Consider the following 24,813-nt stretch of genomic DNA (forward strand, 5'->3'; position numbering starts at 1 on the left):
TGGCCCATTGGTGGCGTGGTCTGAAGACCCCTTCCTTCCCCATAGCCCACCTGCCTGGCGGAGTTCAAGCAAATCCGGTCCATCAGGTGTCTCCCCCTGGAGGAGGGCCAGGCGGTGCTGCAGCTGGGCATTGAAGGCGCCCCCCAGGTGAGGTCTCTGGGTCCCTGATGCCTGGAGCTCCACAGGTCCACCTGCAGGATGGGGTATTTGCTCGGCGGCCTGACCAGGCGGGCTGGAGCCCAGGAGTTTCCTGGCTTTGGGGATCTTGTTAAGAAAACCATCCAGTGCTTAGACAGGATGAGATACCTTAGAAGGACATTCAGGAAACATTTTTCTTTAATGTCAGAAAAGTTGTTAGGGTAAGGCTAGGTGACCAGTAATCAGGTACAAATCAGGGGGCTAAGTTTCGCCAAGGGAACAATGACTCAGAAACCAAGACCTCAGTGGGGAGGGGCACCGGGCTTTAGGTGGGTGAGAGAGCCAGAGACCTCAGGCTGCAGACCCTTTGTCTCTCTCCTTTCACCTGTCTGTCCTGGTCCACTTCCTCCCTCTTTGCTTTTCTCAGTTTCTGAGCACATAATAGGTACAGGGCACTGTGCTCAGAGGCAAACAAGTGAGGTCTGGGATGCACTTTCAGAGCCCCGAGTGCTAGGTCTGGAGGGGTGACAGCGCCTCCTGGTGGCCAAGGAGAGAGAGAGCAAAGCCCAGGAGAGCGGATGGCACTGGAGCAGGTGGCATGTCCTGCGGGCCTCCTGCAGCCCTGGGAGGCCAGCCGCTGGTCGAGGCTCTGGGGTCTCACCCGTGGCCGGCCCCTTCTCTGCAGGCTCTGTCCATCAAGACCTCGTCTCCTGCAGAGGCCGAGAACATGGCTGACCTCATAGACGGTTACTGCCGGCTACAGGGGGAGTATGGAGGGTCTCTCATTGTCCACCCCAGAAACGGTGAGCTCCACATGAAGGCAAAGTGGCCAGACTTTGGAAGGCAGCACAGCTGAGCCAAGAGATGCTAATCCATTGACCAATAAGTGGATGAAGAGGCTTCTTACCAGGCCCCACCAGATACCTCTGTGGGCCCATCCAGGCCACAGGCCCTGGCCTATCCCTCCAACCCTGGCCCTTCTGGTCAAGGGCCAGCTCCTGGAGGAAGCTCAAAACCAATGCCAGAATGTGGCTACGTGGTTGGTCCCGCCTGTGTTCTCTGTTGGGGGCTAGAATCAGGAAGAAGGCGTTTGGGCAGGGACTCATTAAATCAGGCAGGAGTACCCCAGCTCTGGCCTGAGACTTCCCTGGCTTCCACTATGTGACCGGGGGGAATGGGAGAGCAAGGTGGGGGTCTCCTCTATGGGAGCAGTGAGGTCAGCTGCTCACCCAGGCCCTGTATCCCAACTCCAATGTCCCTTCTTCCTCTTTTCTCCCCAGATGGTGAGAAGCGGAACAGCCTGCCTCAGATCCCCATGCTGTGAGTACAGAGGAGGCAGAGACTAGGGCTTGAGCCCCACCTGTGTTGCTAGGAGAAGAAAGAACTGGGGTCCCCCCCTGTATAATTTCTGGCTCCCCGGCTCCAGAACACTGGAATCCCAACTTTCACAAGGGTGGCCCCCACCCCTAGTATATGCTAATGCTGCTGGGTATTATCCTGAAGGCATCACTGGGGCCCCTCTTCTAGCCCCCCCACCTACCATGGGTCCTGTTCCCAGATTGTTGCTGATCAGCACAGACTGTTTCTCCAAATGGGGTAGGTGGGAGAGTGGGGGCCAAGGCTGCCCAGGGCAACACTGCTGGACTCTGAGCTCATCAGCTCTTGCCCTTCACCCTCTACTACAGAAACCTGGAAGCTCGGAGATCCCACCTCTCAGAAAGCTGCAGCATCGGTAAGCTGCCTTCCTTCTGCCTGCCTGCTCTCCTGACATTGCCAAAGGGTTCCTCCAAGCCACAAAAAAATTACCTTCTCCTATCACATCCCAATGATGGCTTAAAAATATCGTGAATTGTAATAGCTAGCATGCATTGAGTAGTTACTACGTGGCACCATGTTTATCTCAGGCAGCTCCAGCTGCTGTAGCAAAACACCATAGACTGGGCGGCTGAAAAGCAGACATAAATTACTCACAGTTCTGGAGGCTGGGAAGTCCAAGGTCAAGGCACAGGCAGATTCTGTGTCTGATGGGGACTGCATCCCTGGTTTGCAGATGGGGGTCCCCTCACCATGTGCTCACATGGTGAAGGGAAGGGAGAGAGAGAGAAAGAAGAGGGGAGAGGCAGAGCTTGTGCAAACACACACTCACTCTGAAATCTCTTCCCACACTAATGCCGTTATGGAGACTCCACCTCCGACCTAATCACCTCCCAATGGCCCCACCTCCTAATATCATCCCTGCAGTTAGGACTTCAGTGTATGAATTTGGGAGGGACACAAATTTCCGTCTATATTGGCATTAAATATGTAACCGGTATTATTTTATTCAGGCTTAACAATATTCCCCATAGACATTTGCTTCACATAAAGGGAAACTGAGATTAAAGGAGAGTAACCAACTTGCCCTAAATAACCTGCCTCGGAAGTTGGGAGCAGGAGCTCCAGCCGAGGTCCCCAAGGCTCTGTGGCTGCTCCAAAGCTTGGAGTGTGAGCCTGGAACTCATCTGGTTTCTCCCCACTCCCTGTCCCTGTGGCCCCACTGGACTCTAGTGAGGAGCCACACACCTCATTCCTGGCGGTTCTCACCAATGGCATCTTGCCCATGGGATGGGCCTTTCTTATCTTTCCAGAGTCAGACATCTACTCGGAGATTCCCGACGAGACCCTGCGAAGGTCTGGAGGTAGGTCCTTACCCGACCACCATGGCCGAACCCACAAAATGACATGGTGAGGATTCACATGACATCCCAGGGAACATCCTTTCTAGGTGCGGCCCAGCTAGTGGAAAACCCAAAACACCTTTAATTTAAAAGCCAAGATTACTCTTTTTACTCCCTGTACTGACCAACCTTTTGCACACCTGTGGAGCTGTGTGGGATTCCAAGAGTGTGAGCTGGGACTGAGTCTTCAGGGGGAGCAGGGTGATGGCTCTTCTCTGGGTCTGAGACGATGGAACCTTCTAGACTCTTCCCCAGCCCAGCCTCTGGGTTGTACCTGAAGTGTTGTGACACTCAGGCTCCCTAGGGCTGCTGGCTGGTCTGGTGCTCAGTGACCCTCTGTTTCCTCTGTCTGTGCAGGGCTGCAGTATGGTGTCGCCCGTGAAGATGTGGTTCTGAATCGTATCCTCGGGGAAGGCTTTTTTGGGGAGGTCTATGAAGGTGTCTACACGAATCACGTGAGTTCCAGACTCTCCCCTGACGCTCCTCTTCGGTGTGACTGAGGAGACAGGAGGTCCTCTTCTGCATGGTAGGGTGAGACAGGAGCTCAAATCTGAACGGCGGGGAGACAGCCACCTGAGCTGGGGCCCCTTGTCCACTTGACACATGGCAGTCTTTACAAAGGCCCAGCGAGGGAGGGAAAAGAAGAGGGTCATTTCCAAATGCCAGAGCTGGAAATGGAAGTGGGACCTGAAGAACACAGGCAGAGGTGGGGTAAAGACACAGTTCTGGGAAAAGGAAGGGCAGGACCCCAGCCAAGTTAGTCTCAAGGCCACAGATGGCCGGGCAAGGCTGACTTTGCAGTTTTGCTGCCAGCAGCCCTCGGGGGAAGGCCAACAATAAAGAAAGACTCGATTGCAAGAGGGACTTTGCCTAACAAATGCAATCAGTGTAACCTGGTTTCTTGTACCCTCAATGAATCCCCAACAATAAAAAATAAATTAATTCATTTTAAAAAAGAAAGAAAGAAAGAGGCCCAGCACCCACATGACGATGGCTTTACAGGTGCTCCACCACATGCCCCTAACTTTGGGCAGGTCACATGGCCCTGGGTCTCAGCGTCCTCACCTGGACGGCTAGAGCCTGGAGTTATTTGACCACTAAAGCTCCGTCCAGTTCTAGCATAGTCTGATCCAAAAGAAAGGAAGTGGGGAAGGAAGGAGAAGAGAAGAAGGGAAAAGGGGAGGAGAGAGAGACAGGAGAAAGACATCCCCAGCCTTCACTGGCTGGTGGTGATGTCCATGGAAGGGCAGGGTCAGGCCGGGAGGGGACACGCCCTTCTGAGCACCAGGCTGGACTATAGGGTCCTGGACACACTCTTGTTGCAGAAAGGGGAGAAAATCAACGTGGCCATCAAGACCTGCAAGAAGGACTGTACTCTGGACAACAAGGAGAAGTTCATGAGCGAGGCAGGTAGGCGTCCTCTGGATGGGACTGAGACCCCTGGTGTCCAAGACAGGAGGGGCCGGGCCTGGGAAGTGAGGTGAGGAAGTGGGTGGGGAACTGTGTGAGCACTGCCAGGTCTGGATTGGAGGGGGGCTCTGCTCCCAGGTCTCCCGGCCTGGGACAGCTCCTGCTGGACCCTTGAGCCATCCTGACCCGTCCTCTTGCCCCCTCTGCAGTGATCATGAAGAACCTCGACCACCCGCACATTGTGAAGCTGATCGGCATCATCGAGGAGGAGCCCACCTGGATTATCATGGAGCTGTACCCCTACGGGGAGGTGAACAGAAGGGCAGCAAGGGGCCAAGGGTGCTGGGCCTGGGCGGAGCCATCCAAGCCTGGGCCCTTCCTCCTGGCTTCCCCATACAGCTGAAACAGCCCCATATGTAGAAGAAATTGCTGGAACATTTTGCCAGCTTTAGGTTTGCCTAAAGGGTCAGGGGCTGCTGGCAGCCTGGCCCCCCGGCTCCATGTTGGAGTCACACCAGAGGTCTTGACTGCACCTCCCCTCCCTGCAGCTGGGCCACTACCTGGAGAGAAACAAGAGTTCCCTGAAGGTGCTCACACTTGTCCTGTACTCACTGCAGATATGCAAGGCCATGGCCTACCTGGAGAGCATCAACTGTGTGCACAGGTAGGCAGAGGAGGAGAGGGAGGCAGCTGGCCCTTCCCCTGCCCCTGGGAGTCCAGTGTTGGGATCCCAGCATTGTCCCCAACTGTGCCACCAACTCAGAGCACTGATGCAGCTTCTGAACCCACCTCCTCCTTATCAGTAAAATTAAAATCTGAGGTGTCTGTTGGGAGCTCAGTGCCTCTAGCCCCTCCACCGTGAGTGCCAGGACAGACAGAGCTCACTCCTTCAGCTGGCACACTTGGTGGGACATGGCCCAGGAAGAAGGGATTGGGCTGGAGCAGTGCTAGGAAGATCCTGGTCCAGACACCACCCTGGTTCCCTGGGCTGCTGAGTCCCAGCCTCTCGGTGGCCCTGGAACAGCCCCTTGTCCACCTGCTCTTGCTCACGTGCCTGTCACAGGAACCTGATCCCACCACCATCAGTTATGTGGCCTCATGCCTGATTCTACACAGAGTCACATTAGGGGACATAAATGCACATTCACTCATGCGGTAAATATTATGAAACTCCTGTTCAGTGCCCAGCACTGTCCTAGTGTCAGGAACAAAGTCATGAGCAAAACAGACAGCCATCCTTTTCTTTGGGAAGCTTACATTCTAGTGTAGGGGTCAAACCCAAGATGTTAACAGTCCCAGGCTAAGATGGTGGGACGATAGATTTGCTTCCTTTATTCGTTTGCTTATTTTAAGTTGTTATGCTTTTAAGTCATCTTTTCAATAACAAAAGCAAAGGTTAGGCCGGGCTTGGTGGCTCATGCCTGTAATCCTAGCACTCTGGGAGGCCAAGGCAGGTGGATTGCCTGAGCTCTCCAGTTGGAGACCAGCCTGAGCCAGAGCAAGACCTCGTCTCTAAAAATAGCCAGGCATTGTGGCGGTCGCTTGTAGTCCCCACTACTCAGGAGGTTAAGACAAGAGAATTGCTTCAGCCCAAGAGTTTGAGGTTGTTGTGAGCTGTGATGCCATGGCACTCTACCAAGGGTGACAAAGGGAGACTCTGTAGTCACTTTACAATCGGCTGCCATCTGAGACGTTGCAGGAGCCGAGAGCTCTCAGAACCGTTGTTTGAGCTGGTATAGGGATAAATAGAGAAGGAGGTTGGTGGCATGCAGAATGGTGCAGCATTTGACGTACCCTCGTAGGCTTTCCTACAATACAGCCTCTAACAAAACCAGGCTGTCCCGAACCCCTGGTAACAGAATTGTTTACCTTTATACCAAGAAGGTTGGGAAAGCACCAAATCTGCAGGGGTTCGTGCTGTGAGACCTAAAGTTCCTATGAGGTTGTCTAAAACACAAAAACATGTCAGCAGGGCCTACGGTGGTTCCATGTGTGCTAAATGTGGTCGTGACAGGATCAAGCGTGCTTTCCTTATTGAGAAGCAGAAAATCGTTGTGAAAGTGTCGAAGCTACAAGCACACAGTCAGAAAACTAAATAAGAAAAGGAAGCTCTTTTTGAGTAATAAAAATTAAGACTGAAAAAGAAAGCAAAGGTTAGGGAGTGGGCCCTGGCTGTGAGCCTGTGTCAACCTGGCAGGGAAACTCTTTCGGGTTTGGGAGCGATTACAGAACACGGGGTAAACCAAGTCAGTGGTGCTTCTCCTAGGAGGGACCAGAGCTCAGCTCTTAGGTAGGCGACCTGGTTGCACCCTTTTCCTACCAATAACCTGCCAGGCAAGAAAGTCCCTTTGGCTCTTGTCCCGGCCTGTTCCCCTGCAGCAGGGGGCTCTGGCAGCCTCTGTGTCAGGACACTGTATGATCCCAGCACCCTAAGTGTCCATCTAAATCAGCTCTGCCTCCACCGTGGCTGCTGTGATGATAAAACTGAAACAGTCCTACAGAAATGCAGGAAGCAGGACAGGACTCTGGCCAGGGAAGCTGCTGGGGTTCATCCCTGAAGAATCGGCAGGGTGACAGCTTCCCCAGCACAGAGGACCATGTGGGCACAGAAGGGGCACAGAGGGAGCAAGTCCTGGGAACCCAAATGGGTTTCGAGCTGGAGATTCATGAGACGGGCTGATGAGAGATGGACTGGCCTTCGGAGAGAAGGAGATGACAGGGTCCTATGCTTGTTGGGGGCAGAGGGTTGGGCAGGCGAGACCACTAGGCGCGGGCGGATTCTGCTCCGAGCCTGGGTCTCGGCTGCCACTCCTCTCCTTCACCTGTGTGTCTCACTATAATGTTCTGGCTCCCATGCGGGCAGAGCCTCACCCTGGTCTTGACATCCTTTCTTCCAGGGACATCGCCGTCCGGAACATCCTGGTGGCCTCCCCTGAGTGTGTGAAGCTGGGGGACTTTGGCCTTTCCCGGTACATTGAAGATGAGGACTATTATAAAGGTGAGGGGACATTCTGGCTCCTGCTTTGTCCATGGAGAGTCACTGAAGCCTGTGGCTGGGTGGGCCAGGACAAGGGTCTCTGAAGAGTAGACTGTACTTCTGGATAATTCTGGATCTTGCTCCCTACCTAACTCTTGTAAACCTGGTTGTCCACCTGAAGCCTCTGTGACTCGTCTTCCCATCAAATGGATGTCCCCAGAGTCCATCAACTTCCGCCGCTTTACGACGGCCAGCGACGTCTGGATGTTTGGTGAGTAGTGACTCTGGGGGGCATGGGAAAGGGCTCGGGGTTCTCCCTCCAGGACCAGGCTATGAGGGGGGTACAGGGAGCAGAAAGTCTGCCATCCACTCCCCAAGTTCCAAGGGTCCTGTTTTGCTGTAGCCACTGAGACGTCCCAGAGGTCAGGAAGCCAGAGGAAGTAGGGGTGACACAGACTGAGGGCTGGCCTGGGCCGTGTGGGGACATCTTCCTGGAAGAGTCTCCTGTGATGAGCGTGCACTCCCCCAAGCAGCCCCAAGGACTAGTGTGAGGCCACTCTAGAGAGAGGCTCAAAGTCACAAATCTGAGGCTTGTTCTGAGAAGGAGGAGAGGGAGTTAAGAGAACAAAAGTGACAGCAGATGGTCAGCCCCTTACGGGACATGGGCGGTACATAGTCCCACCCAGGAAAATCTCATTGTTCGAAGCAGTACCCTGAACCCCATAAATGCATCAATGTACAAAGTTATGAATTAATAGAAAATAATTTTTAAAAAAGAAAGAAAATCTTATTGTTATTATTCCCATTCGCTAGATAAGGAAACCGAGGCTGGAATGAGTCAGGAGTTTGCCCACAAAGCAGGGGCAGCAAGTGTTGCCACTGAGCTCTGACCTCCAGCTCTGAAAGGGGCTTCACTCCCTCCTAAGAGAAGGCACTAGGGGGTCCCAATGATGTCCCTCTGACTGCCACCACCTCCTGAACCATAAAAGTGCCACCTCAAAGGGGCTTAGGGAGGGAGGCCTTAGTTCATGTACTGGAGATGTTCACCAGTCCCTGGGAGGACCACTGGGCAGGCATCGCCCCAGGGTGCTGGGGGAAGGGGAGAATGACGTGGGCACCACCCCTTGGCTGGGACCCAGCACTGAAGGCCACAGTGCTCCTGAGGGAGGGCCAGCCTGTCCCCAGCATGGGGCCTGAGCATCCCTCTTTCCCCAGCTGTATGCATGTGGGAGATTCTGAGCTTTGGGAAGCAGCCCTTCTTCTGGCTGGAGAACAAGGACGTCATCGGGGTGCTCGAGAAAGGGGACCGGCTGCCCAAGCCTGACCTCTGTCCCCCTGTGCTGTACACCCTCATGACCCGCTGCTGGGACTACGACCCCAGTGACCGGCCCCGCTTCACGGAGCTCGTGTGCAGCCTCAGGTGAGTACGCTGCTGGCCAGCCACACCGGGCAGTTCCAGTGTCCCTCCCTAACAAGGCAGGGTCAGAGTCTCCACAGCCCTGCACAGCAGGCCTCCTTGTTCCTGCCTTCTGGGGGAGGGAGCTCAGGTTCAGGTTGGTGACCTCCACCCCCAGGCAGTGACAGGAGGTCTGGACTTGCACTCACAATCTGCTTCTGACCAACACTGGACCACACACGTGTCCAAGCAAGATCAGCCAATTCTTCCAGCAGAAGTGGGGTACCAGACACTCCACATGGAACTTGGTGCTCTGTCGGAGGAAGGAAGGCTGAGCCCAAACTCAGAGACAAGGTCACGGGGTGGGTTGGGGGAGCCTCACTCATCTGGGTTCTCAGCGCTGAGCCCTGTGCCTTGCCCACAGGATATGCTCAGAAAATACCTTCCAGGTTGCAAAAGCCTGAGCCAGTCTGTCGTCAAAGAGCAGGGGCTCCTCACAGATTTGGCACTGGAAGCACCACGCTTTGGCTTCTGCTTTCTCCTTTCAACTTTGATCATTCCTCCCAGATAGCAAGGAAGAGGGTAATTGTTGACCTGTTACCCAGACTGTGACAGAGGGGTCAACTTTCCCCCCTGAAAGGGGGATTAGGGGCTCACGGGCCTGGCCCTCCCCTCTGCAGGGACAGGGAGCTTGCTAGGGACAGGTGTCATCCATCGGGGTTCAGAGTCCTCCCAACCCCAAGTAGCCCACCTTCCGTCAGCTCTCCCATGGGTGGTCTGACGTCCTGTGGCTTCTTCCACGTCAACAAACTTTTCTTGTAAAAAGGCCAGACAGTAAATGTTTGAGGCTTTGTAATTTATACAAGTGTCTATTGAACACTGCTCGTCCCTGCTATATAGCTCAAAAATAGCCCCAGACAATGCGTCCATGAACAGGTGTAGCTGGGTCCCAATAAAACTTCATTTGTAGACATTGAAACTTGAACTTCACATAGTTTTCATGTGTCATAACGTATTTTTTTCTTCTAATGTTTTCAATCATTAAAAAACATGAAAACGTTCTAGTTTGGGCTCATATAAAAATAGATGTGGGGCCAAATTTGGCCTGTGGTTATCATTTGCTGACCCTTACTTTGGGGAATCTGGTAGTTAATTAACTTTGAACGCTGTGACTTTAAATATCGTGATCAACATGTCGGCTTTTTTTTTTTTTTTTTGAGACAGCAAGAAAATAGCCCTAGAAATTGCCTATGAGGGTGGCACCCCAGGGGGGTGCTGAGATGCCCAAGCCAGAGGCAGTGGGGAAGACCCTGAATTGTTTTGTAGGGCAGGGGCTCCAACGCAGTCTGTAAATCTTCTGATTTAAAGGGCCTCTCTATTTCTGTCCCTTTATTGAGACTTCCAGTTAATTAATTCTAGACCCTTTTGTTGGTCCCTCATAAAGAGAGATTCGAGAAGCCAAAGGGGTCCAGGAGAAAAGGATTTGAAAGGTATAATTGAGAGGTTGAAAGCTCTGAGCTGATGGAGGTGGGGGGTCTTAATCCATTCTGGGCCTGGAGAACCACAGCAGCTGGGCAGGTGTCTGTCTCCAAGCTGACAGGTGCCCCCATCAAAGGCACGCAGCCAGGCCCCCACCCTGGACAGACTCAGGAGCAGGCTTCCTAGTATAATCTGAAGAGCACTCAAAGCCACAGCCTGACAGCCCCTCCTTAGAATTAAGAAAGGATTTTATCAGTGTTTCCCAATCTTTGGAGGGTAGGAAAGACCCTTTTAGTGGCAAATTTTGAAAATTTTTCTATGCAATAATAGTTACACTTCTAGAATCTTTTGATGGACAAAATGTAATGGGCCATAAAGGCTCTGTCATGAAGTTTTTATTAGATACAATATAATGCCTATGCATTTGAAAACACAGCACCAACGATCACATATTCAATAGTACCTAATATTGTGTAGCCATATGAACATGTGGATTCATGGACCCCTTGCAGTGACTCCAGAGTCCTCTGGATTCTGTGATTCTAGGTTGAAAAGCACTGGATTGGGTAAGAAAGGTGAGCAGCACGCCCCCCTGTTAATGCACACCAGGATGCCTTGGTGGGACTTTTCATGGGAAACAGGAGACATAGAATATAGTCCAGGGTCAGGAAATCGGCTGGGACATTGGAACTCTCCAATAACAGGGACAGGAGAGCAAGGACAGGACTAGAGGGAAGCTTCTGATGCTGGGCCAGGCTGGGACTGGCTCTACAAGCACTTTCTCCCACCTTGGGTCTACTCCTGTGATCATCCCAACCTCAGTGTGGGGGTGGCCTCAGGGCTCACATTCCAGGCCACTCTGCAGGGAGAGGGAGATGGAAGCGGGACCCAGCAGTCTTCCTACAAGCAAGAACCACTGAGGAGCATCTTACTTTGACCTTGTCTCTCTCCCCTCATCTGACCTGACTCCTTGGCAGTGATATTTATCAGATGGAGAAGGACATTGCCATGGAGCAAGAGAGGAATGCTCGCTACCGAACCCCCAAAATCTTGGAGCCCACAGCCTTTCAGGAACCACCACCCAAGGTAAGCCAAGTCCTGGCCTCATGGGTTTTATGAGTCACAGCAGAGGTGGATCACTGGATCCTCTGATCCACTCTCCTCTCACTACATAGGCCTTTCATCCCCCCTTCCATCAACACTGAGCTCAGGCCATCACACCAGTGCCCTGGCAGGTGAAATCAGAGACACGGGCACCTTGTGGGATGGCGGGTTAAGAATCGTCCCTCCAAAGCTTTCCTTGACAGGCTAGAGGCTTCTAGTAGCATTTTAGGGGACACACAGATGGAGGATGTCCTGGACCCCTTCAGTCTAGTCTCTGTTGTCTGTGTCATTTGTGGCAGCCCTCAGCCCCACACCCAGGGCCCTGTTGCTGATAGGTGGATGGGTTTTGAGAGATCATGCCTGTATTAGCCAGGTGGAGCTGCTGTAACAAACTATTGCAGACCAGGTGGCTGAAACCACAGAAATTTGTCTCTCACAGTTCTAGATGCTGGGAAGTCCAAGATCAAGGTGCTGATGTCTGGTGAGGGCTCTCTTTCTGGCCTGCAGATGGCTGCCTTCTTGCTGTGTCCTCACCTGGGAGACAGGAAGAGAGAGAGAGATAAATCTGGTCTCTTTTTGTCTTCTCATAAGGGTGTTAATCCCACCACAGGGCTACAACCTCATGACCTCATCTAACCCTAGTCACCTTCCAAAGGCTGCACCTCCTAATGCCATCACCTTGGGGGGTCAGGGTTTCAACATATGAATTGAAGGAGGAGACACAGATATTCAGTCTCCAACAAAGCCCAGTCCAGTTCCTATTGCCCCACACATCCTTCCTCTTCCCTTGGGCCCAGCTCAATGTTCATCTCCAGGAAGCTTCCATAAGTGCCTGAGCCCCTCATGGCCTCCTACCCCTGAATGTCTGTGGCTCTGGATCTGATTTTGCAGGTACTCCCACATGTAGGGAGTCTACACATGCCCAGATCCTTAACCCCACCAATAAGCAATACCCCAGGAGGCAGAGAGGCAATCTTTTTGTCCCATTCCATCACTCAGCAGGTAATAGGTGCTTTGTAAGTGGATGCAGAGTGATTTTATGATAATTTTGCTTGTCAACTCTCCTTCCTTCTGAACAAGCCTGAGCTATCTCCAACCTGATGTTCCGCTGGTAATCTGGGTTCACTCGAGGAGAGATACTAGGGACTGACACATCTCTGTGTTCTCTCTCCAGCCCAGCCGGCCCAAGTATCGGCCCCCTCCACAAACCAACCTCCTGGCTCCCAAGCTGCAATTCCAGGTAAATATGGAACCAGAGGGCTGGGAAAGTTCACGTGCATCCCTCATCCAGGTCCTTCCAGAAATTCCATTCTTGTGCCTTTGAGGAGCAATAATCACCCACAAGAGTGATGGGGAGGACCTGTGTTAGCTCTTCTTTGGTGCCCAAAACAGAATTTAAACTCAGATCAGAAAAATAAAAGTGTAATCCTGTCAGGCTGTCTTTAGCTGAGACCCGCCTCACGCCCGCCCAGTCCCTCTGTTTCCAGTGTCCCCTGCTTCATGTGCCTGCCTGCAGCTACTTTCCTGTGTCCAAGGCCCTCTGGCCCCCCACCCTAAGCAGAGCCTTCTAAGGAGTCCCAGGAGCTGGAGACAATGTTGTTCTTCAGAGAATGGGTCTCTCCCTGGCGTTCCCCAAGAGACCCCAGCCCACTGGCAGAGCTTCACTCCACCTCCACCCTCACTAGCCACTATCCTCCCCAAGCTGTGGGGTCCTGACTGGGAATGCTCCTGTCCTGTGTGTGACTCTGACATCTGGGAGAGAGAGAGCCCAGCCTCCTCTCCTTTCTTCTCTTTTGTCCCTCAGATCAGAGTCATTGCTCAAAAAATGGAGCATCTCAAACAATAGAAACCATGTTCATTTATGTGGCACTCTTTACAGAAAAGTATTATGGCTATGTGTTGCTTCTCAAGGGAATGTCAAATGTGCCAAAATAAGCCTATCCAAGAACTAATAAGTCCTTTTCATGTGGAGAAAAAGGTTTGATTCAAAAGGTGGAAGCAGCGGGGCAGCGCCTGTGGCTCAAAGGAGTAGGGCGCTGGCCCCATATGACAGAGGTGGCAGGTTCAAACCCAGCCCCAGCCAAAAACTGCAAAAAAAAAAGGTGGAAGCAATGTCCTTATAAATGAAACATACCTATATTTAAAATAGGGATAATTGTTTTGGATGTGTTACTTAGTTCAATGTAAGCATTTCACATTGTATATCGAAGCAGTACCCTGAATCCCATAAATGCATCAATGTACAAAGTTATGATTTAATAAAAAATAATTTAAAAAATAAAAATAAAATAATCATTGTATGTCAAAAAAATAAAATAGGGATAATTTTTTAATTAAAAAAATTCAGACATAATACATATCTGTGGGCTAATCATATCTGTCAGTTTGTCACATGACTGAAGCGTAACTCTTTTCCTAAGAGTCCTGAGGGAGGAGATCTGGTCTCAGTAGGGCAATGGCCCATTGGCCCCCTTGTGCACAGAGCACCATAGAGGAGGATACTAGATGCAGGAGAGGCCGAATTTCCCACACAGGGCCAAGGAAAGGTCCACACCGTGTCCTTGATCAGCTCCTGGGGAGGAAGCCCCATGCCCCGTGGTGCCCACACATTGTTTCTTTGTGCTCGCGTTTGTAGCAGCTAATTGTCCCCCTTCTTGCCTCGTCCTGTGTCTTGTGCTTCTTTGCTTCCCCTGAATAGGTCCCTGAGGGTCTGTGTGCCAGCTCTCCCACGCTCACCAGCCCTATGGAGTACCCATCTCCTGTTAACTCGCTGCACACCCCACCTCTCCACCGGCACAATGTCTTCAAGCGCCACAGCATGCGGGTAAGAAGGCTCTGCATGCTGGGTCCCAGCCCAGAATGAGGAGGCTGCTGGAGGGAGGTGGCCAGGGACACCAGAAACCCTGTGTCCTGAGACTCTGGAGGTGCCCTCCATGCCACCACGCTCCAATCAGTCCACTGTGGAGCTCTGTGGCTCCCTTCCCTTTGCAAACATATCTGTGTCTGGGAGTCAAGCCAGGCTTTGCTCCCTGAAACACCAGCCGGATCTGGACCTTCCCTGGTCTGTGCAGGTTCTATGGCTGATAATGTAAAAATCTCTCCCTTTCCTGAACCCCCAGGGTAGGGTGGTCCACAGCAGCATGAAGGCCTGTGAGCTCAGAGCTGCCAAAGTCAGGTGGCACTGGAGTTAAAGAGTCCTGGAAGCTTCGTCCCACCCTGCCTGCTTAACTTCCTGATGGGTTTGGTTGCTAAATCTCAGCCAAAGGAAGGGATTCCTGTGGTGGCTGCTGCTGCTGCTGCTTTTGTAAAGGTTGCTTCTGGGTGTGGAGGAGCTTAGGGACTAGTGTTAATATAGGCTCAGCAGCTGGGCAGAGCAGGGGGCTAAGCCACTGCCCCATCACCTCTCCATGTCAACTGCCTTCAAAGCCCTGAGACTTTCACAGACTACCTTCTGTCAGGTCTTCTGCAACAAAAACACCTTTGCTTATAACCAGCTGCCCGCTGCTACCAACCATCTTCCTTAATACATGACAACTTAGAATTTCCGACACCAAGATCTGCTGTGAAATTTCCCCTCATTGTTTTCTTTGACATTAATTTAACCAATTTTTACCTTTCCATATGCTTAACAGCCATATTTTTAAGCATGCACTATAATTCAGGTTGTGTTTAGTTCCTCAACCATCCTGCCTTTGACTTTTTATTCATAATTACTTAAGTTCTACTGGGGTTTGCTTTAAAATGTGTTCCTTTAGAAAGATGCTATTTTGCACATTGGAGGGGTAGCACTGCCTTTGTCTGAGCCCTGCTTCTCATCGAGGACTTTGTTCAGTTCCACAGAGACAGACTGTGCAGCTGGAAAAAAGGCCTTTGTGTCAGGAGTTGATAAGTAATTGCCATGAGAAAAATCTCTCTGAAAGAACATAAGGAGCATGTCCTCCAATAAACAAGCTCCCCCAAAGTTGAAACTATAAGCTGCATTTTATGACATAGATCAGAATCATGGAGAAAGTCTTTTCTAGGTAAAATACTGAGAGGGTATAATAGGCTACCTGCAAAGCCTTTCAAAGCACTTAACAAAAATTCAGAGATGATTTTCCCACAAAACCAATTTTTCTAATTACTGGCTCTATAGCCTGACTCATCTGGGGGTCTGTGGGATGCCACACTGGAACTAGGATGGCAATAATCTCTCCCTTGAAGACCTCACAATTGAGATTTTAAATGGTCACATTCCGTAAACTGGTACATCCGCGGTAAGCACAGTGCTGTCCTTGGTGCTGAAGACGGAACCCAGCGGTTCTGCCTTCAAAGAGTTTAGGGTCAGCCAGAAGGAAGAGGCCAGGTGTACATTTACCTGTAGTCTGTAGGTGCCACAGAAAGACGGGCACCTCCTTCCAGCTGCTTTTTTCCAGCTATGCCTTGAAGGAGGGAGCAGATTTGGACAAGAAAAAATTGGGATACAAGGAATAAAAGAGGAAGAGATATGAGTAGTGGCCAAGATTGAGTGTTGAACTGTATTGTAATATTCAAGTATGTTTTGTAGGGTTCAGTGGGGAAACTGTTAAGAGGTTTATCGGGGATTATGGCTTGCCAAAATTAGGTAGAGGTCATCTTTAGCATTTTCTGCTAGTGACTTGTATGTAAATGCCACTTTGAAGGAAAGGAACTAAGGGAGCTCTAGCTTGGGTGTTATAGAAGAATACTGCCTCAACAGAGGGGACCCCCCCTGGGTTTTGTAGAATCAAGAGTATGCCAATAACACGCCACCTCTGTCAGTCCAGGAGGCCAGGGGTTATCATGGGAAGCATAAGAAAAGCATGGGAAAGAGTGCAGTAAAATAGAAAGGCATGCAATACCTTCTTTTATTATTATTTTTTTTATTTTTGAGACAGAGACTCACTTTGTCACCCTTAGTAGAGTGCTATGGCATCATAACTCACAGCAACCTCAAACTCTTGGGCTCAAATGATCCCCTTGCCTCTGCCTCCTGAGTAGCTGGGACTACAGGTGCCAGCCACAATGCCCAGCTATTTTTTTTTAGAGATGGAGTCTCACGCTTGCTCAAGCTAACCTTGAACTCCTAAGCTCAGGTGATCCACCAGCCTCAGCTTCCCAGAGTGCTAGGATTACACGTGTGAGCCGCTGCAGCCGGCCCACAATACCTTCTATTTCCAAACTAGCAGCAAAAACGATGTATAGTCCAAAGACTCACAGATGAGTTAAAGCAAGGGTTAAATTAACAAAACTGGAAAGAGGGAGACTTTAGCTTGTATCTATAGCACTATAGGTAGTATTTCTTTACATTTTGCTCCCATTTTATCTCTTAGCTCTTGCATTTCTTCTAACCTTTCATTAAATAACCCAAGCTATTGTCTTAATAAAGAATGTGAGTTATTAGGAAGTCGTGATCAGTGGGTACACCAAGGATGCAGAGACAGCACCACTGCCACTCGAAACTTCCAGACTTGCTGCCTGGGTGCTTATGGATATAAGCACCAAAGGGTTTCCAGAAGGCTGGCTTTGCGTTTCTAAATCTATTGAATGACAGGAACCATCACACCTGCCAACTGACAGAACAATATTAGGGTAATCCCTAGAAGATAAAACTTCATTGACAGACCACGTAACCGTTCTAATGTGGTACATGCTGGATGATGTGTGTTCAGGTTTGATATCACATTGCAACACAGGCCTGAGCTCGGGACTTGCACCCAGTTACAACTGTCTGCACATAGGAAGCTTTAAGAGCTAACATGTAACAAAAAAGCAGCTGGCAAGGCTCTTCAGAGGACTGTCCCTCCTCTGAATCCAAGGACAGGGTTCACTGTGTCCTCCCGCTTCCCTCCACATCCTCGCAGGAGGAGGACTTCATCCGCCCCAGCAGCCGAGAGGAGGCCCAGCAGCTGTGGGAGGCTGAGAAGATCAAGATGCGGCAGATCCTGGACAAGCAGCAGAAGCAGATGGTGGAGGATTACCAGTGGCTCAGGCAGGAGGAAAAGTCCCTGGTGAGTGAGCCCTGACCCCGGCTGGGGTTTCCGTGCCCTGTGGCCCTCCATGTCCTCATCCACAACCCCCAGCTGGCTGAAGCAAGTGCTCCCCATGCATTTCTGGAACCCTAAGACCTTCACTTTGTTTTCCTCCTCTGCAGGACCCCATGGTTCACATGAATGACAGGTCCCCGTTGGTAAGTCAACAGGGAGGTGTCTTCCTTAGAGCCAAGGCCTGGAAGGCCCCCTACACCATGGGACCCCCACCTCTTGGCCCCAGGCCCACCCACCTCTTCCTCAGTTGCATCCATCCTGGGAGCACATCTTACCCATGTGGCAGCCTCCACGCTGCCCTGTCCAGAGCTCTCGTGTGACCTACATCCTCAGCACTACCATGGCCTTCCATGGGGCTCCTCAGCCTCCCAGCAAGGTGGCTTCTGATTGGGAGCTCCAAGGCCACCCCCCTGCGTGGCTCTAATCTGTAAACACAGTGGAGGAGCTGGGGACACATGAAGGGGGAGAGTGGGCTTTCCCAAGAGCTGTCTGAGTGATGGTTCTCTCTCTTCCCTTCCCTCCAGACACCGGAGAAAGAGGTTGGCTACAGTAAGTGTTCCTGCTCTTTCTTTGGGAGAGGGTTCTGGTTGGCATCTCACACAGAGCCATTGGCCTTGCTCATTGCCCAGTGCCAGGAGTAGCAGAGTCTATTCTAATCTGAGAAGCGCCTGCCTTGCCTTCACTCGGAGCGTGCGAGGAGGGCCGCTCAGCCCCTTCCTGGGGCCTTCCTCCCATCCCTCTCTCAGGCCCTCTCCCTCCTGCATTTGCTTGGAGGAGTTGGGGCTTCTCCCTTCCTATTTCCAGCTCACTCTGTCGAAGAGCCCTCATGGAGGAAAATTAAGTAGCTCTCCCACCTCTCCCAATGCACACTTGCCTTCTCCAGGCCCTGGGGACAGAAGAAAGAAAGTGGGAGGGGCAGCTGAGCCCACAGGGTCCCCAGAAGCCTCTGCAGAAGGCAGGGAGGGAACAGCCAGCGGTGAGCTCAGCTCCTGCCTGGATCCCAGAGGGGTGGTGCTGATGACGGTGGTGACAACAGTTACAGAGAGCTTAAAAAAGTCAGACATGGGCCGGTGTAATGAGGCACAGGAGGGTTAAGTAACTTGCCCAAAGTCACATAGCTAATAATTAGCAAAGCTCACATTGGAACCCGTGCATTTTGGCTCTAGAATCCCTTCTGAGCTAAGGCTCCTATTTTAGAATTGAAAATTAAGGCCCAGGGAGTGGACACGAGCTGCCCTGCGGACAGAGCTCTTTGGCAGCACAGGTGAGAGCAGAGCTGGGTGTTCCGAGCACAGCTCACTCTTCTAGCAGTCCATAGGCGCATGTGTGTCTCTGCACATCAAAGTGGGGAGAAACGAGACTGCTGCTGTCTCCATTCCTTCAGCCCCAAACACTCAGGGCAAACCATTAGAGGATCCTCCCAGATCCCCCCCTACTCCAGGAGCTGCTGACTCACCTGGGGGAGGCCCCACAGACATCTGCTGCGTTCCATGCTGGAGGTTTCTCCCTCAGAGACTTCTAGGCCACTGAGTCTGCTGTTTCTCTGGCCTGGTGTCTACCCAAGGAGGAAGCCCACAGCTAGACCCCATGGCACTCTCTCCATCTTGGCCATGACTTTGAGTTTTTCTTTCTATGAAAGGGACAACAGTGCATGTCCCCAGTTACTGGAAAACCAAAAGAGAGAGACCAGAAGGTCATTTTCTCTGCTGGCTTCCTGGAACTTGGGTTTCACTTCCTTGGGGTCTCCTAGAGGACCCCATGGTTCACATGAATGACAGGTCCCCATTGGCAAGTCACCAGGGAAGGTGTCTTTCAGGCTCAGCAGGTACATAGGGAAGGATTGGGGTGCTGAGACACCCCCTCCAACTCACTGTGCTTTCCTTTGCAGTGGAGTTCACGGGGCCCCCGCAGAAGCCACCTCGGCTGGGTGCACAGGTATGTGTCAGTTCTGCTGAAACTGATGACAGATTTGATTTGGAGTCCCCAAGACTGAAGACTAGGCATTACTCAAATGTCACAGTTCCTTAGATAGAATCTAGTACAGGATCCTCTTTAGATAAAGGCCCAGAAAGGGCAGGCACCTTGCTTAAGGCCACACAGTTCACAATTTGTGAACACTCAAGGTGAAGAACCAGTCTCCAGTCCCCTGTGTCCCTCCAACTTGGACGAAAGCTCATCAGTCCAGCCTTGGGGGTGGAGTCCCCTCCTTCTCAAGCCTCTCCCGTTTGCTCACAGCAGCTCCTTGTCCTCACAGCAGCCCCTAGGTGGGAGCTGGCTTTCTTTACTCTGGACAGTGGTTGTAACCCTTGGCTGTCATTCTAATCACCTGAGGAGCTTTGAGGCCACCAGAACTCCATGACCACGTGATGGTTTGGTTGGTCTGGCCTGAGGCTGCCACTAGTATTTTGTTAAGATTCCCTGGCTGGAAAATCACTGGCCTGGACTAGAAGGCAGAGAGGCAGCCCTGGGACAGAGCACTACTGTTTCAGAGGAGAATCCTTTCAGATCAGGCTGGTGGCTGAGTTGGCATTGACTGAGCCTGCCCATGAAGAATGGTAGCGTCCCCCAACTAACTCACCTCCGGCCTTCTGCTTCTCCCCTCAGTCCATCCAGCCCACAGCCAACCTAGATCGAACCGATGACATGGTGTACCTCAATGTCATGAAGCTGGTGCGGGCTGTGCTGGACCTCAAGAATGAGCTCTGCCAGCTGCCCCCCGAGGGCTACGTCGTGGTGGTGAAGGTGTGAGCTGGAGCAGGGTCAGGGGAGGCAGAGGCTGCTCCCTCAGCCCTAGAAGGAAAGGGGCTGTCCTTCCTTGCTGGCCAGCAGACCCCCTTAGAGCATGGTGGCTGAGGGGACTTGAGGCTCAGAGGGCAAGCACCACCCCGGAAGCACCCTCCATGAGGGAAGTGTGGCCTTCTTCCACAGCACAAGGTGACAATCCCCCTGCTCTCTTCTCTCCCCAGAATGTGGGGTTGACCCTGCGGAATCTCATCGGAAGTGTGGATGACCTCCTGCCCTCCCTGCCATCATCTTCACGGACAGAGGTGAGTGTCCTTGTCCCAGTCACTGCCAAAGCTTCTCCTGCACCTGCACCTGTCCCTAACTGTGCCTCCCTCCAGAGGCCATGAGGACCATCTGGCAGTCTCTCTCCTGTTTACAGAGTCCACAGCAGGGACTTCAGCACAGTACATCTGTTCAGGTGCCACCAGAGGGCTGAGCCGACACCCAGGGACCCAGCCAGCTTTGAGGGCAAATGTCCTAGTTGAGGTCTCAGATGACTGCAGTGAATTCTTCTTGAGTGAGGGTGTGCCGGGGAGGACACACCTTCCTTTTCTCTTGTCCTATGCGGGATTATTAGAGCAGGCCCAATATGGTCACAAGGTTCCCCCCTGAAAGAGGGAGACAGGAGGGTCCGAGTCAGAGAACAGGGGCCTGATGATGCCCATAGAGGTCAGAGTGATGTGACTGCTGGGAGGTGGCCACAAGCCCAGAAAGGCAGCAGCCTCTACAAGGAGGAAAAAGCAGGAACAGCTTCTCCCCTAGACTCTAAAGCCTCTAGAACAGTGGTTCTCAACCTTCCTAATGCCGTGACCCTTTAATACAATTCCTCATGTTGTGGTGACCCCCAACCATGGGTCACCACAACATGAGGAATTGTATTAAAGGGTCACGGCATTAGGAAGGTTGAGAACCACTGCTCTAGAAGAAACCAGTCCTGTGGACTCCTTGACTTGAGCCTGGTGAAACCTATTTCAGACTCCAACCTCTAGAGGTACAAGAGAATAAATCTATAATCTTTTAAGCCACTAAGTTTGTGATAATTTGTTATCCAAGCCATAGGAAACTGATACAGTTCCACAGGGGAACCAGTCATAGGCCACCCAATGGAGCCCTCTGATCCACTGCCTCCTGGTGGACAGCCATGTGGCACAGATGACTATTGCGTTCGTCAGTGTCCCCACTGTCTGCAGCTGCTGAAGAAAGGACAAGGCAAGAGAGTTTGAGCCATTTCCTGTCCTCCCTCTGGGGCCAGCAACCTTCTGGGCAGGGCTACCTTGTCTAATGTGAGAGCTCCTTACCTTAGGACATCCGCTTCTTCATTCATTCATTTCAATGGATAAACCTCTTTGAGTACCAACTGTGTGTGGGCATACTCATTTTACTGTGCTTCACTTTATTATACTTTGAAAATATTGCATTTTTTAAAAATTGAAGGTTTGTGACGACCTTGTGTCAAGCAATTCTATATGTGACATTTTTTCCAATAGCATGCGCTCTTTTTATGTCTATGTGTCACATTTTGGTAGTTCTTGCAATATTTCAGACTTTTTCATTATTATTATATTGGTTAATGGTGATCCATGATTTTTGATGTTATAATTATAATGGTGGGGGGGGACACCATGAATGACACCCATATAAGATGGCGAACTTAATCAACAGATGTGGCGTGTATTCTCACTGCTCCACCAACCAGCCCTTGTCTCATCTCTCTACCTCTCCTTGGACCCTCCCTATTCCCCAAAACACAAGAACATCAAAATTGGGCCGATTAATAAGCCTACAATGGGTTCTGAGTGTTCAAGTGAAAGGAAGATTTGCATGTCTCACTTTAAGACACAACGTAGAGCTTATTAAACTTGGTGAAGAAGGCATGTTGAAAGCTGAGAGAGGCCAAAACCAGGCCTTTTGCACCAGTTAGCCAAGTGGCAAATGCAAAGGAAATGTTCTTGAAGGAAATTAAAAGTGCTACTCGAGTGAACTCAAATGATAACAAATCAAAACAGCCTTATCGCTGATAGGGAAAAAGTTTTTTTTTTGTTTGTTTGTTTTTTTTGTAGAGACTAAGTCTCACTTTATGGCCCTCGGTAGAGTGCCATGGCATCACACAGCTCACAGCAACCTCCAACTCCTGGGCTCAAGCGATTCTCCTGCCTCAGCCTCCCAAGCAGCTGGGACCACAGGCGCCCACCACAACGCCCGGCTATTTTTTGGTTGCAGTTCAGCCGGGGCCGGGTTTGAACCCGCCACCCTCGGTATATGGGGCCGGCGCCTTACCGACTGAGCCACAGGCGCCGCCCGATAGGGAAAAAGTTTTAATGGTCTTAATAAAAAACAAAAAATCAAACCAGCCATGATATTCTCTAAAGCTAAAGCCTAATTCAGAGCATGGTCTCAATTCTTGTAAGTTCTATAATGGTTGAAAGAGGTGAGAAAGCTGCAGAAGAAAAGCTGAAAGCTAGCAGGGGGTGGTTTTTGAGGATTAAAGATGCGACTGAATTACTGCAATCGCATGATACAACTTGGACTCCATAACATAAAAATACACGGTGAACCGGCAGCAAGTTATGCAGAATATCTGAATATCTGCATATCTGAATATCTGAATATCTGCAAGCTAATTGATGAAGGTGGCTACACTAAACAACAGATTCTCAATATAGACAAAACAGGAATAAAAAGCCACCTAGGACTTTCATAGCTAGAGAGGTGTCAATGCTTGGCTTCAAAGCTTCAAAGGGACAGGTTGACACTCTTGTTAGGAACTAATGCAACTGATGACTGTAAGTTGAAACCAATGCTCAGTGGCCATTCCAAAATCTCTTAGACTCTTAAAAATTATACTAAATCTACTCTGCCTGTGCTCTATAAAAGAAACCACACAGCACATTTGTTTACAGCATGCTTTCCTGAATATTTTAAGCCCACTGTTGAGACCTACTACTCAGAAGAAAAGATTCCTTTCAAAATATTGTGCTCATTGACATGGACCTGGTTACCAAGAGCTCTGATGGAAATGTACAAGGAGATGAATGTTGTTTTCATACCTGATAACATAATATCCATTCTGCAGGTCATGGATCAAGAAGTAATTTTGACTTATCAGTCTTATTCTTTAAGAAATACATTACGGGCGGTACCTGTGCCTCAAAGGAGTAGGGTGCCGGCCCCATATGCCGGAGGTGGTGGGTTCAAACACAGCCCCAGCCAAAAAAAAAAGAAATACATTTTGTAAAGCTATAGCTGCCATAGATAGTGATTCCTCTGATGGATATGAGGAAAATAAATTGAAAACCCTCTGAAAAGGATTCACCATTCTAGCTGCCATTAAGAACATTTATGATTCATGGGGGGAGGACAAAATATCAACATTAATAGGAGTTTGGAAGACGTTAATTCCAACCATCCTGGATAATTTTGAGAAGCTTAAGACTTCAGTGAAGGAAGTAACTGCCGATGCGGTGGAAAGAACAAGAGAACCAGAGCTGGAAGTGGAGCCTGAAGAGGTGACCGAATTGCTGCAATTTCATGATAAAACTTGAACAGATAAGGAACTGCTTCTGATGGATGAGCAAAGAAAATGGTTCCCTGAGATGGAATCTACTCCCAGTAAAGATGCAGTGAACATTGTTGAAATGACAGCAAAGAATTTAGAATATTACAGAAATGGAGTTGATGAAACAGCAATACGAGCTTGAGAGGAATGACTCCAATTTCCAAAGAAGTCCGGTAGGTGAAATGTTATCAAAAGGCATCACATGCTACCGAGAAGTCTTTTGTGAAAGGAGTCAAATTGACATGGCAAACTTCTTTGTTATCTTATTGGAAGAAATTGCCACAGTCACCCAAACCTCAGTGACTACCACCCTCATCAGTCAGCACCGTCAACATCAAAGCAAGATGCTCTATCAGCAAAAATATTATAGTCCTTTAAAGGCTTAGATGATCCACAGCATTTTTTTAGCAATAAAATATTTCTAAGGAAGGTGTGGACATCACTTTCTAGACAAAATGGTATTGCACACTTAGTGGACTACAGTGTGGAGTAGTCTCTATAAAACATAACTTTATGGGCACTGGGAAACCAAAGAGTTCATGGGACTCTCTTTATTACAATGTTTGCTTTATTGAGGTGGTGTGGAACTAAATACATATTACCTCCAAGGTATCCTGTACTCAGCAATGGGCTAGCACTGGGGACATAGCAGTACACTAAACACAGTCCATGATTGTTTTAAGACAGAGTCTTACTCCGCTATCTGGGTAGAGTGCTGTGGCATCATAGCTCACAGCAACCTCAAATTTTTATGCTCAAGCGATCCTCTTGACTCAGCCTCCTGAGTGACTGGGACTACAGGGGCCCGCCACAACCCCCAACTAGTTTTGCTAGTTTTAGTAAAGATAGGCTCTCATCCTTGCTTAGGCTAGTCTTGAACGCCTGAGTTCAAGCAATCCACCTGCCTTAGCCTCCCTGAGTTCTAGGATTACAGGGTTGAGCCACTGTGCCCAGCCATCCCTGATGTCTTGATTTGACAGTAAACTGCCAACTTTAACCTTGACCATTCACTCCAGTGTGTGTAGCGTCTGTTCCACTGGATCAGTCTGGGCTGGTGTGGGGTGGGCTAGATCTGGGATGTCTGTGACTTCAGTCCTTGCAGAGCCAACTCCAGCCTGCACAGGGCCTTCAATTCAGCCCAGACCTAGGTCTGATTTGCACCCAGGGAACACCTAATGGCCTCAGCCAATGTGCCAGTGGCACCCAGG

General features: G+C 50.5%; 1 protein-coding gene across 5 annotated transcripts in view; it reads left to right on the top strand.

Moving 5' to 3' along the window:
- PTK2B (protein tyrosine kinase 2 beta) overlaps window positions 1–24,813 on the top strand; it is a 112,661-nt gene that overhangs the window by 86,216 nt on the left and 1,632 nt on the right. For 3 of the 5 annotated variants that reach the window (XR_008377316.1, XM_053578235.1, XM_053578236.1), the window contains exons 10-30: window positions 46–147; window positions 824–941; window positions 1,419–1,458; window positions 1,824–1,870; window positions 2,766–2,816; window positions 3,213–3,310; window positions 4,181–4,265; window positions 4,475–4,575; window positions 4,814–4,929; window positions 7,163–7,263; window positions 7,424–7,513; window positions 8,458–8,662; window positions 11,095–11,203; window positions 12,396–12,461; window positions 13,920–14,045; window positions 17,083–17,229; window positions 17,373–17,408; window positions 17,790–17,814; window positions 19,154–19,200; window positions 19,870–20,007; window positions 20,232–20,312. Coding sequence is in view for 4 of the 5 variants with exons in the window: in XM_053578235.1 (XP_053434210.1) it covers window positions 46–147; window positions 824–941; window positions 1,419–1,458; window positions 1,824–1,870; window positions 2,766–2,816; window positions 3,213–3,310; window positions 4,181–4,265; window positions 4,475–4,575; window positions 4,814–4,929; window positions 7,163–7,263; window positions 7,424–7,513; window positions 8,458–8,662; window positions 11,095–11,203; window positions 12,396–12,461; window positions 13,920–14,045; window positions 17,083–17,229; window positions 17,373–17,408; window positions 17,790–17,814; window positions 19,154–19,200; window positions 19,870–20,007; window positions 20,232–20,312 (1,929 nt within the window). In the remaining variant the exon portion in view is untranslated. Of the gene's footprint in view, window positions 1–45; window positions 148–823; window positions 942–1,418; window positions 1,459–1,823; window positions 1,871–2,765; window positions 2,817–3,212; window positions 3,311–4,180; window positions 4,266–4,474; window positions 4,576–4,813; window positions 4,930–7,162; window positions 7,264–7,423; window positions 7,514–8,457; window positions 8,663–11,094; window positions 11,204–12,395; window positions 12,462–13,919; window positions 14,046–17,082; window positions 17,230–17,372; window positions 17,409–17,789; window positions 17,815–19,017; window positions 19,114–19,153; window positions 19,201–19,869; window positions 20,008–20,231; window positions 20,313–24,813 lie in introns of those variants that run through there. The other 2 variants (XM_053578237.1, XM_053578238.1) reach the window with 2 other exon arrangements.

This window comes from Nycticebus coucang, chromosome 24, assembly GCF_027406575.1.
Source record: "Nycticebus coucang isolate mNycCou1 chromosome 24, mNycCou1.pri, whole genome shotgun sequence".
NCBI lineage: Eukaryota > Metazoa > Chordata > Mammalia > Primates > Lorisidae > Nycticebus > Nycticebus coucang.